This window comes from Tympanuchus pallidicinctus, unplaced genomic scaffold, assembly GCF_026119805.1.
Source record: "Tympanuchus pallidicinctus isolate F22 unplaced genomic scaffold, pur_lepc_1.0 scaffold27, whole genome shotgun sequence".
Lineage (NCBI taxonomy): Eukaryota > Metazoa > Chordata > Aves > Galliformes > Phasianidae > Tympanuchus > Tympanuchus pallidicinctus.
The window spans coordinates 1,184,532-1,196,850 of NW_026294744.1; the positions used below are offsets into that span (position 1 = coordinate 1,184,532).

Here is a 12,319-nt window from a genome sequence, read left to right on the forward strand (position 1 = left end):
CCTCCTCAGAAAAACATTCTGCACTTCATTCAGGGTGGGCTGGCCTGGCTATTACATGTGGTGTCCCCTTTCTGGGCACCATGATCCTTGTGTTCATTTGTACAAGAATGGACAGTGAATGGGGCCAGTTAAATGGGTCAGTTGCTAACGTTTTGCTGTTTGTATCTTTTTTTCCCATGTGTGGAAGAATTACTTAAAGAATAAGGGGGGGGGGGGGGGGGGGGGGACGACACTTAAGGAAAAAGGTGAAGAAAAACAAACAAACATACAAAAAAAAAAACATCAAAAAAAACCAAATAACACTGATGTCCTCAGGGTCCACAGGCAAAAGCCAAAGCCCACTGACTGCAAGGAAGCATCTATTTGATGTAAGAACAAGTGTATGTGATTTTTCTCCACATATGCTCCTGTTACTGCCCTACTGAGGACACAATGGCAATCAGTGTGCCTGGATGCATTCACTGTCCTATGTTTGCCAAAAAGCTGGCAAACTTTACTGAATCAAACCTCCTAATATGCTTGAGATTGACATATCTAGAGATAGCTATATCTGCTTTCTCTGCAGAGAGAAGGAAGTTCCATAATCAGCACTGAGTTGAAACCACCTGGGAACTCCTGATCTTGAGCTCTGACCATAAGAAACAAAGCTCTCATTAGAAGGGAACATTCAAGTTCCATGGCAGATAGAAACACAAGCATTGGGCTGAGAGATAGTATTTCTCTTTCTGTCACATGAAAGATTAGTTCATTGTAGAACATCCTCTCTCAAGCCTACAGGGAGAAGCTTAGAGGCTCACAGGTAAAACATGTTGAGTTATGTCTTCCTTTGCTTCAAACGAGTACAAGGATTTTTATTGTCTGCAACGCTAGCAACATTGTCCAAAAGACCTTGTTCACTTATCAACTTTCTTAAAAATCTTTTGTTCACAAGCCTGCTTGGGTGCGAACACAGAAAAAAATCAACTTTCACTAGTATCACCCTGCAGCTGTTCAATGACAGGAGTCAAAAGTTGTGGATACGAACATGGGAAAATCCACCCAAAGCAAGAGGAAAACACAGTGAGCAACAGCTGCACGACCAGAATATGCTGTTTCTGTAGTGTAAGGGGAAAAAAAGTTTCAGTTACATTAAGCATCAGAAAGAAGTTGTCAGCAAACATGAGAATTGTGATTTAGTTCAGAAGATAAGTTATTTCTCCTTCTAACTTTTTCTGATGCTCTGATTCTCTTCTTTAACTTCATCTGATGCTCTTCTAGACATCCGCTCTTCTGAGGCAAATGTTTCTTTTCAGGTACTGTTCTAATGCTGGAAAGGCAGTGCTACTCCAGGTTTTGTCTTGAAATCCCAGACATTGTTTTACATCCTATAGCCTCTGCTTCAATTAGTAAATAGAAATTATGTTTTCCTAACCCACAGGTCACTGTGAAACACCTGTTCCAAAATGATGATTTCTACCAATGAGTCCTAAAAATAAAAATTTGAATACCCCCACCCAAAGAAAAAAAAAAGTTGAAAAAAAACAACCAACCCACAAACAACAACATCAAAAACACTTTATGTCTGGACATCACATCAGCTTCTCAGGAAAGTGGTCCCCTAGTCCACCGGGCAGAACCTACAGAACCACGTAAAACAATGAGGAGATAACAACATTGCTCTGGAACTTCCTGTTCAAAGTTGCTATGAACATATCAAGAAGAAGTGAATACCCAGGTGAGAGTTTCAGCATAAAGAAACAGTAACATAGCAGTGTTTTCTGGAAGTACAAATTTGCAGCTTCAGGGATGAGGAATGAGTAGAACTCACAACCAAGAACAGAAGCAACGGAGGAGAAAGTAGAGATGATCCAGAGGTTCTGAGGAAGGAGAGCAAAATGGAACATACACTAGTGATTTTCTTAGTTAATAAGCCAATTTAGTTACATTTACTAGTAAAATCCACATCCTCTGCAACATATTCTGAACTATGCATGTGGGTTATGTTAATGGACAGCAAGGACCTATCAGTTTCTCGCCTTTTTTGAATATTCATGAAACTTCAAGGCAACAGACAAAAGTTGTAGCCAGGCAGGACTGGCAGGACACAAGGAAAAGCTTATTCCTCTCTGAAATTGGTGTGCACTAGGTCAGGTTGTCCAGATTGGCTGCAGGATCTTCATCTTCTCAAAACTTGGCTGGATGAAACCCTGAGAAAATCTGATGTAGCTTGGAAGATGGCCCTAGATGACTTCCAAAGGCCCCTTCCAGCCTAACTAAGACATAAACAAGTCTACATACAAGACTGATGTTTCTCTCAGAACTGTGTGTATTTACATTTGATTAGAGACATCAGGTCATACATACAAAGCATACAGGTTCCTGAAGACCAATTTCAGAACCAGAAAACAACACTTGAGAATGGGGGAGGAAAAAGAAAAAAAAAAAAAAGAACAAAAGAAAAAGAAAAAGCTTACTAGCCAGGAACAAACCAACATGCTGTAAAAATACTGTAGAAGTGAGCTGTGGAGAGGAGACTCCTGATGAGTATGGAAAGAGGTTGCTTGTCAGAAATTACTCACCACTACCTAGCTATTGCCCACGTGTTTTGCCACTTTTAGGAGCTGGAGGTGCTTTGGGAATCCTTCAGGAATAGAAGCAGTGAATTTCAGAGGCCTGTGAGAACTGCTTACCACTTCAAAAGAACAACTTTCAGTTCAGCTGCCTTCTTGTCTCAATCTCTGCCTAAGAAACCTTCCCTCCCACACCAACAGGAGTTTTGTCCTAGCTGAAACTGACACAGCAGATGTGACTTTTACCATGTCTATCAAGGCAACCTCATCAGACAAAAGCTACCTGTATGAGAGTGGTAGGGGGTTAAACCCAAAAGGATTGCAGGTAGCTCTTGAAAAATATTCACTGCCTCATTGCACAAAGACAAGGAGCTGGTCCCTGAGGCCTTGTAAAAGCCTAGCAAAGCCTCAACCTTGGCAACAGCCTCTCAGCAGTCAGGTTACCAAGGGTGGTAAGGAGCTCATGGGTGAAGAGGGTTTCACACCATCTGCAGATTCTTGTGTTTTCAAAAGCCATGAACCTCCTGGCAAGAGACTGAAGACTCCAGCTGTAATTGGAGTCAGGGGTGGAGACTTTTAAAAGGTTTTATATCATTTCTAATATTGAAATATACACACTTTTTCATTTGTAGCATGCTGGTGCCAAGATACTGCATTGCAGGAGTAAAATACTGAATTCAAAAAGAGAAGGCAAGGGAAAAAAGCAACTAATAGAATTGCATTCAGATGGTCATTAACACTATATGCAACATAATATTTTAGCCTAACATATTCTTAAACTAAATAATTTTCCCAGATGTGGATATAATTGATACAGATCCGAGTAGTAAAACACCTAAACTATTTGTCTGTGAGAAGAACTTATAATGCAACAGTTTTACAATAGAAAATTGATAAGTAAAATTGTTTTCTTCAACAAAGGACATTTACCACTTACTTAAGCTTAAATTGCCTTCATAGCATTCAGTGTATGACCATGTTAAGAAGACTAAAGTCTAGTATCTAAAGATGTAGTAGTATTTCATAGTTCCTGGAATGCAAAGGGGACATCCAAAGTACTGTATCAATGGCTGTTTAAACCAGAACAGTGGTAAAAACAGTATTTTCTTACAGATAATTCTTGGTGTTTTTATAGATGAAATAAGTCGTGTTCTGAGAGAAAACCTAGTTTCTCTTCCACTTAAAAAAAAAAAAAATTGACCTATTTTCACAACTCAGATGATCTCTCTATTTCTGAACAAAATTAGAAGCCCTACTTATCCCACTGTCTGTTAACACAATTATTCATGTGGCTTCCAAAACAAAATTTCATACTGATGTGGCACCCCATAAAATATCTTGCTTCACCAGAAAAGATATACCTTGTTCATTTCAGCAAACTATTCAATGGGCATTAGCATAGTTTTCTTATTAGAAATGAAAAAATCATTATACTTGCCTTTAAGATATTGCTTGTGGGAATAAATTTCAGGATTATCCAACAGCTCACAGGAACTTTAAGACAACTAGGGCATGAAGTAACCTTCCCAATGCCACACAAAAGACAAAATTTGCTCTAAAGGTCTTCCTCTCTTGTTCTCTGTTTATAAAGACCTAGGTGCACTATATGCATATATTAAGTATACAGTATTTGCTTCACTGTAGACAGAAAAAAAAATAGAAGTGAATTGAAATAATATATTTGTTTTGATAAGAGAAAAAATGTATGTATTAGATAAAGAATGAGATACTGCGTAGAAAAGTCATATAATTACTTTTGAAGGAAATTCTGTGATAGCAAGATGCTTCAAAATTAGGGATCAGCTGAAGACTAGGGGGCAGAGAATCTTTTATTAAACTCTCCTTCCAGTCTGGAAAGAAAATAAGATTATGCATTTAATCTTGAAGCCATCTTTGAACTATGAACTGATAAAAACAACCCGGAAGCATAGAAATCACACAATGGGATGCAAAAAGTTAATAACAGTAAAGTAAATTTTAAGCAAGAAAATGCAAACTTATTCAAAAGCAGATCAAGAAAAAAAGAAAAAACATTATGTTGTAGTTAGTACCTTTCATACTATTGTTAATGATGAAAAAGATACCAATTGTCCATACCTGTAATTCATCAGAACTATTCTTGCTCTTTGAAGTCTCTCCTCCAAATCTAACCTTTTCCCCACAGTACTTAACAAAAACAAAATAGAGTTTATGTAAATTTCTGCATATCAAGGGCCTGATCCTGTACAAATGTCAAGTGCTCTGTATTTCAATTGATTTCCTGGCATGTAGGAAGTACCTGTTACATGTTCCTGCTCCCTGCTCCCTGTAAAAGAATGATAGCCTTATAACTGAGTTCATCATAAAGCAGATCAAGTCTGCAGCATTCACTGGAAAGTGTGTGGCATTCCTGCAAGGTAAGGCTGTGTCACCAGGAGAGTTGAGGAGTACAAAAATTTCCCACAGTATCCCACATAGTGAGAAAAATCATAATTCTAGACCCCTAGTTGAAGCAGACATTTCCCTTCCTCCGGGAAAAACTGAAAGATTCTGCCCCAGTTATGTGCATACCTGTCTTACCAGAGATTATAAGTTCTATGCAGAGTCACAGATCTGATAATTATATGGCCAGAATACATCATGGGGATTATGTATCTGATTTTCTTCTGTAATACCGGTCATGTAGTAAAGCCTGCTTCCACTCTGGTTGCTATTTATTGTAGAATACACTTTCTGGGCTTTAACCCCACTTAACATTAATGATACAACCCTAAATTAAAAATAGAAGAATTAAACTTGCAGAGTTCACTCTCTTGTTAGCCTAAATGTGCTACCATATCTTTGACTTTCCTATTTTTTTTTCTACTTTTCTCTCAGCTCATGTTCATGTCAGACCTGGGAACGTCCTTGGGCTAACAGCGACGAATTTACAGTATTCAAGATTAAAACATCATTTCCAGGCATGTGATCATTCTTTGAGGTTTTTTTGTTTTTGTTTTTGTTTTCATTTTTGCTTTTGTTTTTTTGAATCCTTTCCAATCTCAGCTATTAACGACATTTAAAAATGGAGTTAAGAGCTGCTTGTATTCTGCACTGCACAAACACGTTTTATAATTATGACTCTGAAAAAGTTAAAATTAAGGAATAAGAAAGGATAATGAAGAAACTGCATAAAAAAGAAGGGAATTAAAAATATGTTAATCATCACTCAGAACCTATTAAAGCTGTAACTGTTTTGTCTGCATAAAATGACAATCTAAAAGCAAGTATTATTACAGGACATATTTCACCTGCTTGGCAATTAAGTTGTTTGAAGGGGCAGTTAATGATAAAGCTCCAACTAGACAGATCTATAGCGATGAAAATTGCACTTACAGTTGGAAATTACTCCTTCAAAATACATAGGCAACGTGCAGCAGTTCCTGCGGGATACAAATCCCTTTCCAACCTTTAATCAGAAACCAAAGGAAAGAGTGAATTATATCACTTTGTTCCCACTGAATGCACAACATGAATTTTACAATTAAGCAGATAATAATCAGATATTAAAGAAAAAGGGGGAAGAAAAAAAAAAAAGAAAATACCAAGATAGGCTGTATCCAGTGACCGCAGCTGGAATAATTTTCTTTCAAATCTAAAGCATATTTTATTATATATGGTGTTTGCTTCTGGGGCTTTCCTCAGCATGGAAAGTGGAAATACATTCATCTGTTTCTGTTTTTGGTTGTGTTTTTTTTTTTTCTTCTTTTTTTTTTCCTGCCTTCCAGTCGGTTTCACTTTCAGATTCTCATGTTTCACACTCCAGTCTTCAGGTTTCAAGCACTGCAAGGGAATACTTATTTCCAATAAACAAACAAAAATCTTGTGTCCACCCAGCATGCATACGCTGTTCCTACTAATCTGTGGCTCAAGAACAAAACTTGATACGATACCATCCATCCTCTGAAGCGTTTTCAAGAGGGTTTTTTTTAGATTTTCCAAAGAAAACAAATAAAATAAGTGGGATTAATGACGAAATAAGGGTATATCTACAATAATAATAATAATAATGAAAGAGTCATAGTGTTTTACAACGCTCCTGGGGTGACATTGATAAATCGCAGTTATGTGTTACTGACTTCATGAAAACTGATCAGGAATCTGGTAATCGGTAGCCGTAACACCGAACCAATCACCTGAAGCGACGAGCTGGGGTCTGTTCGTCCCGTCCCGCGGATCTGACACACTGCTGCACCGCGCCGAGAACACGCCGGCGGGGCTCACTTTGCTGACGTATACCTTTAAGTGGCCGGAGTAGCTCGGCAAAAGGAGAAAAGTTTGTGTGGGGGGTTTTTGTTTGTTTGTTTGGGTTTTTTCTTTTTCTTTTTTTTTTCTTTTTTTTTTTTTTTTTTCTCCTGAAGGGCGAGCGGTATTTAACATACGGCACTCGGTAATCTCTCCATGTAAAAACATCTGTTGTCTCCGGGAGCACACGTGGACGCGGGGACAAGGCGAAGCGGCGGCGTCGCGTATACCGCAGCCAGCGGCGCCGGTTGGGCATCGCCCCGGCCCACTGGGGCTCCCCGCCATCGGCCCGGCTTCCTGCAGTGCGGTCTCATTTCAGAGGACCAGCGTTTTCCGTTTGCGAACGGTTAGTGACCTTAAAAGCCGTGGCACCGAGGTTGTTTTTTTTTTTTTTTTGGGGGGGGGGTTAGGGGGGAGAGGGTTGGGGGGATATTGTTGGTTTTTTTTTGTTGTTTTTTTTTTTTTCTACCCCGACGTGGCTGCACATCTGTGACACCTCCACGTGTGGGGCTGAAATGCTTCCGTGGACTGACTTAGCGATTTATATTTCTTTTAATTGGGCCCTCCCCCAACCAAAACGGTGGGGAGGCAGGACTCTCTGGCGGGTCGTGACGGCCTCCCTGTAGTGAGGCGCATGGTTCCCAAGGCTCCCCAGGTTCCCTCCGTACCCCGGACATCACTCCACTTCAGAAAGTCGGTGCCGAACAGTTAGAATACTCGTCATCCTGCCCCTCGAAACCTGCATAAATCACAAACGCTGCACTGTCGGGCTACAAAGTCAGACGGGAGCACTTAGGAATTTAAGTTTGGAGAAGGAAAACTTAGGCTGACACAACACGCTCCCTGTTTACAGGAGTAGTCAGGAAGGGGAAATGAATGGTGGAAGTTAAACAGCCTTTCACTGCGGAGCTCAACGCGCCGCAGCACATCGCTGCTGGCCACTCCCGACGTACAGGGGGACCCCTCACCGTCGTACAACGCAACCTCGGGCAGGCGAATCCCTGCCCAAGCGCGCGGTGAGTACTCGTCTTGAAGAATAAAGGGGCCGAACACGATACCCGCAGCCGCCGTGTTCCTCCTGTGCCTGAAAGCTCCCCTCACTTCTTGGACGGGACGAGGAGAGGGAGACGCGCAAATTATTTCGTGGGGAAAATGCCGGCAGCAGCGCGCGGACGGCCCGGCTGCCTACCGTTAGGTGAAGGGTCGCGGGATGGGAGCCCCGCTTGTTTTATGGGAGCAAAAGAGAAGGCTGTCTAAGGGGCCATCCCTACCGGTGTTGCAGAGGAGCCTCGGTGACTGCACCCCGAAGAAATGCAACCCAGGGATGCCATCCCTCCCTCCCTCTCTTCCTCCTGGTCCACTGCGGAGGAGCGAGAGCTGGAAAGGGCCCCCTTGACCACTTGCAGCTCCAGGGCCGCCAGCACGGCCAGGTAAAGAGCTGCACCTCGCCCCCAGCCCACTCGGGCTGCTTTCCATATCGGGCAGCACGCGTCCTTAAGATCCAATCTGCCCGGTAACAATGAGCGCGCAGCAGCGAGAGCCCCAGAGCCATTGGCTATGCAAATAGAGGGAGGGGAAGCGGCGCCCTAAACTCCACACTCGCACTTTTAAGGCGGTATTTCCCTACCAGCAGCCAACGCCGGGGAGTGGGGGCGGTTGCCGGCAGCGTGCTATCCGCACGCACCTCGGGGCCGCCTCCGCGCCCCAGGAGCTCAGCTCCGGCGGTGGGCGGCTCCTTCTCCCTCGGGAGCCTCAGCCTCGCAGCGGGCTGCAGCACAGGCTTCACAAAGTTGACACATTTTCCAGGCGGCTGCTTTGCGCCGGCCGAGAGGTAGGCGAGGCAGCGAGGTGCGGGCTGGGGCAGGTGGTTCGTGCAGAAAGCGGACATGAAGCGTGAGCGGTCGGCCCCGTGCCGCGGACGCGCGTGGTGGGCTGCACTCGGCGGCAGCGGCGAGCATGGCTGGCGTGAGGAGGGCTGAAATCGCACGGTGCGGGACTCCCTGCCCCCATCCGGCCCTCCCTTCTCCACCCGCGACATTTCCTAAAAGTTGTATCGCTGTGACTGTGCGCTGCTAAAGCAGCTTGCCTGCTAGAAATGGAGCGGAAAAAGTAACAGTGTGATTATCGCTACATTTCTCCCTGAAAACGCTGCCGAACGCTCACCCTTCAAGGAGCTCTTCTTCCGCGTTTGCTGTTAGGCTGCAGTTAACAGGTTCTGCCCCCATGGCTGCGTAGTCAGGGTGTATAAGGGGGAGGAGTGGGTAAGGCGCCTGGGGAGCCGGGACGCGCATCTGGCGCTGACCCAAACCAGGGCATTTCGCGTACAAACCATGTAGTGTCTGTGGGTGCGGGGGGAGCCCATGGCTTCTCAGAAAAGGGGAGGACGGATTCAGGCAGGCTCCTGGAGAAGGAAAGTGTGGAACAAGTTCGGTTCTGCCGCTGGGGAGGGGAAAAAAAAAAAAAAAAAAAAAAAAAAAAAGGAGAGAGAAACTGACGTTTGTGAATGTGTCTCCCTGTTCGAGGGCCTCCGGGTTCCTTGTTAGCTTATAGAGTGGAAAAGAAAAAAACACACAAAAAAACCAACAGCGACCCGCGTTTGATGTTACGCCTGACCAGCTGCAGTGCTCCATAATAACGAGAGCTGCCTGCCCTAGTGGTTTGCGTCACTTCGCTTCAACTTTAGGCTAGAAATCAAGAGAGAAGGACAAACGAACTTCAAGGGAGGCAGGAACAGGCTAGAAACGCCGCCGCCCTCCTCCTTTATCCTTCTTCTTTCCCCACCCCCTTCCTTCTCCCCCCCTCCTCCAACCTCCCCCCTCTCCCCCCCCCCCCGTGAAAACTTTTCCATCAGAGTAAGAGGAAGATCGCTTTGGGAACATGGAGTTGCTGTGCTGCGAGGTGGATCCCATGAGAAGAGCTTTGCCGGACCCGAGCTTGCTCTATGACGACCGTGTTTTGCACAACTTACTGACGATAGAGGAGCGGTATCTGCCCCAGTGCTCCTACTTCAAGTGCGTGCAGAAGGACATCCAGCCCTTCATGAGGAGGATGGTGGCCACTTGGATGCTGGAGGTTGGTGCAGGCAGACCCGCGAGCAGCACCTACGTCTGTCCCGTCCTCTCACCCCCCACACCCATTTACCCCTCCGGTAGCGGGGATTGTACTTTTTGTGTATGTTTCTATTTTCTCGCCTTTTAACTCCACCTACAGAGCCTGCCCAGCACCCGTCGGGTTGAGGTGGGGGCAGGGGCTTCGAGCATCCCCCAGTCCTCGAAGTGAAATGGCCCTGCCGGGGCCTGCCGCCGCTCAAAGCGGGGTTCCGAGAGGGGAGGAAGGGATGGGGGGGAGGTTGGAAAAGTCATTTGCAAGTAAAAAGATGAGCCGTCTCCGGCTGCGAACGCCTGGGATTGAGGACCTTTTGGGAAAAGGGAGCCAGGGTAGGGCAAGGGACGGAGGGTGAGGAGTGCCCCCCACGTTTTGCTCGGCAAGTATTTTACGACCACGTATGCACTGGTTAAGACGTGCCTTTTTTTTCGCCATATTGAGCTGCATGCAACTGCTCGAAGGCGCTCAGCCCGTCTTCCCATTCCTTCCAAAGAAGGGGCACCCCGAAGCACCCTGCCGCCACGCCCCGGGACCGCAACGTGGCCGGGGGCTGCTGGGAAGAGCGCAGCGCGATCGTGGGCCGGAGCCCCGCGGATTTAGCTGCCTTGCCCTGGCCCCACCGTCCTGATTTGCCCCTTTTGATCTCTAGGGGGTGGATTTTTACCAGATCTTCCCCCTCAGCTCCCTCGGTTGAGTACCGGACCCCCTGTTCTGTTTTCATGTGCAATTTGGCGCGTTTTCTTGCCGGCTCCGATTTTTGGTAAATTTTTGAAATAATTTTTTCTGTCTCCTCTGCGTTCTAGCTGCTCAGCCTCTCCCCACCCCAGCTCGCCCTTGCTGCGTTTCTCCCGGCCTTCCTTCCCCCCCCCGGGACGACTTACGGGCGTGGGTCTGGAGGATGCCCCCCGGGGGAATTTTTGCAATTGTCGGAAACGATGGGGGACCGCCCCGGGATGCCACCCGCACCAAAACTAGGACCCTTGGAGAGGCTCAGATATTTTTATCGATTTTTTGAAAATATGACGAAATTACTGAAAAAAAAATCTCGGAGGCTGCTAGCTTGCAGCTGGATGAGGCTTTTCGGCTCTCCCACACAGTGTCTTGAATTCATTTCTCATTCAATGGAGTAAAGGAATGTGAAAGCCGATTGACAAGCCTTCCCAGCCTCTCCAGAGGTATCCCCCTCCCCCAGAATTTAGCTCCCCGATAAAGAAAATCAGGAGGGGCTGAAGTGCCAAGGCACTAGTATGTTTTGTGGGATTAGTCATTTGTTTATTTTTTTTACTTGTCTCTTTCTCCCCCCTACCCATGCTACTCGCCTGCAGGTCTGTGAAGAACAGAAGTGTGAAGAAGAAGTTTTCCCTCTGGCTATGAATTACTTGGACAGATTCTTAGCTGTGGTGCCCACTCGAAAGTGCCATCTGCAGCTACTGGGGGCAGTGTGCATGTTCCTGGCCTCCAAGCTAAAAGAGACAATCCCCCTCACAGCAGAGAAGCTTTGCATATACACGGACAATTCCATCAAACCCCAAGAGCTGCTGGTAAGCAGCCCCCTTACGCCTCAAGCACATCCGCTCTCTGCATCAGCACTTGCTGACAGCCTTCTCTGCTTTTCTCCTTCTTTCCCCCCCACCCCAGTAAGTCGGCACTTGTACCACTCTGTTGCCCACCCATCTTTGAAAATCACGCTTTCCACTATTTTTTTTTTTTTCCCACACGCTCTTCTGCGAATTGTCAAAATGTGCTGGAGGCACCCACGTGACTCAGAGGGATCGACCCAAAACTGCGGGCGTGCTGTGCCCGAGGGGCGGGACCGCAGGGGGGGTCACCGTCACCGCCTCTGGCTCCTTCGCAGCTGTACGCCACGCGGTATCCAGCTCCCGTTTACTGTGCCGCTGTCTGGCGCGCTGGCGGCCGGAGCTGCCGAGCGCGCACGCCTTGCACCCTGGCGCCGGGCTCTCGCCGCGGGGCCTTTTCCCCGGGGCCGCGGCGCACACGTGCACCGCGGGGCCACCGGCGCTGCGCAGTTCAGCGTGGCGCTTCCTCGCCACCTGGTGGCAGACACGCGGAACCGGGCATGACTTCATCCCTTGAAGCGCTGCCAGGCAGCCCAGCTCCCCGACTGCTGCCTGCCGGCCTTGCGCGGTGCAGGGAGACGCAGCCATCTGCCCTCCGGGGTCTTGCAGAAGTACCACCTGGTGCTGCGGTTAGAGGCTCTGGTTAGAGGCAGTGCGGTTGCTCTCGTTCTGCAGCAAGAGGGGACTTTGGCTGCAGGATGTCGTCGAGGAAGGTTGAGGTGCCAGGTACTGTGTGGCCGATAGGGGTTGGCCTCAAGCACTGTTACAGTTGAGGAAGTTGTGTCTTTGTTGTTGCAGGTCTGGTTTCCAGTTATCTCCGAGGTG

At 46.6% G+C, this 12,319-nt stretch overlaps 1 protein-coding gene across 10 annotated transcripts in view; it reads left to right on the top strand.

The window, feature by feature from the left end:
* The first annotated feature begins 8,421 nt into the window (after positions 1-8,421).
* The window catches only part of CCND2 (cyclin D2), a 39,102-nt gene continuing 35,204 nt past the window's right edge, over positions 8,422-12,319 (top strand). For 4 of the 10 annotated variants that reach the window (XR_008208561.1, XR_008208562.1, XM_052690563.1 and 1 more), the window contains exons 1-3: positions 8,423-8,643; positions 9,664-9,884; positions 11,243-11,458. Coding sequence is in view for 7 of the 10 variants with exons in the window: in XM_052690563.1 (XP_052546523.1) it covers positions 9,690-9,884; positions 11,243-11,458 (411 nt within the window). In the remaining 3 variants the exon portion in view is untranslated. Of the gene's footprint in view, positions 8,644-9,663; positions 9,885-11,242; positions 11,459-12,319 lie in introns of all 10 variants that reach the window. The other 6 variants (XM_052690560.1, XM_052690564.1, XM_052690558.1 and 3 more) reach the window with 4 other exon arrangements.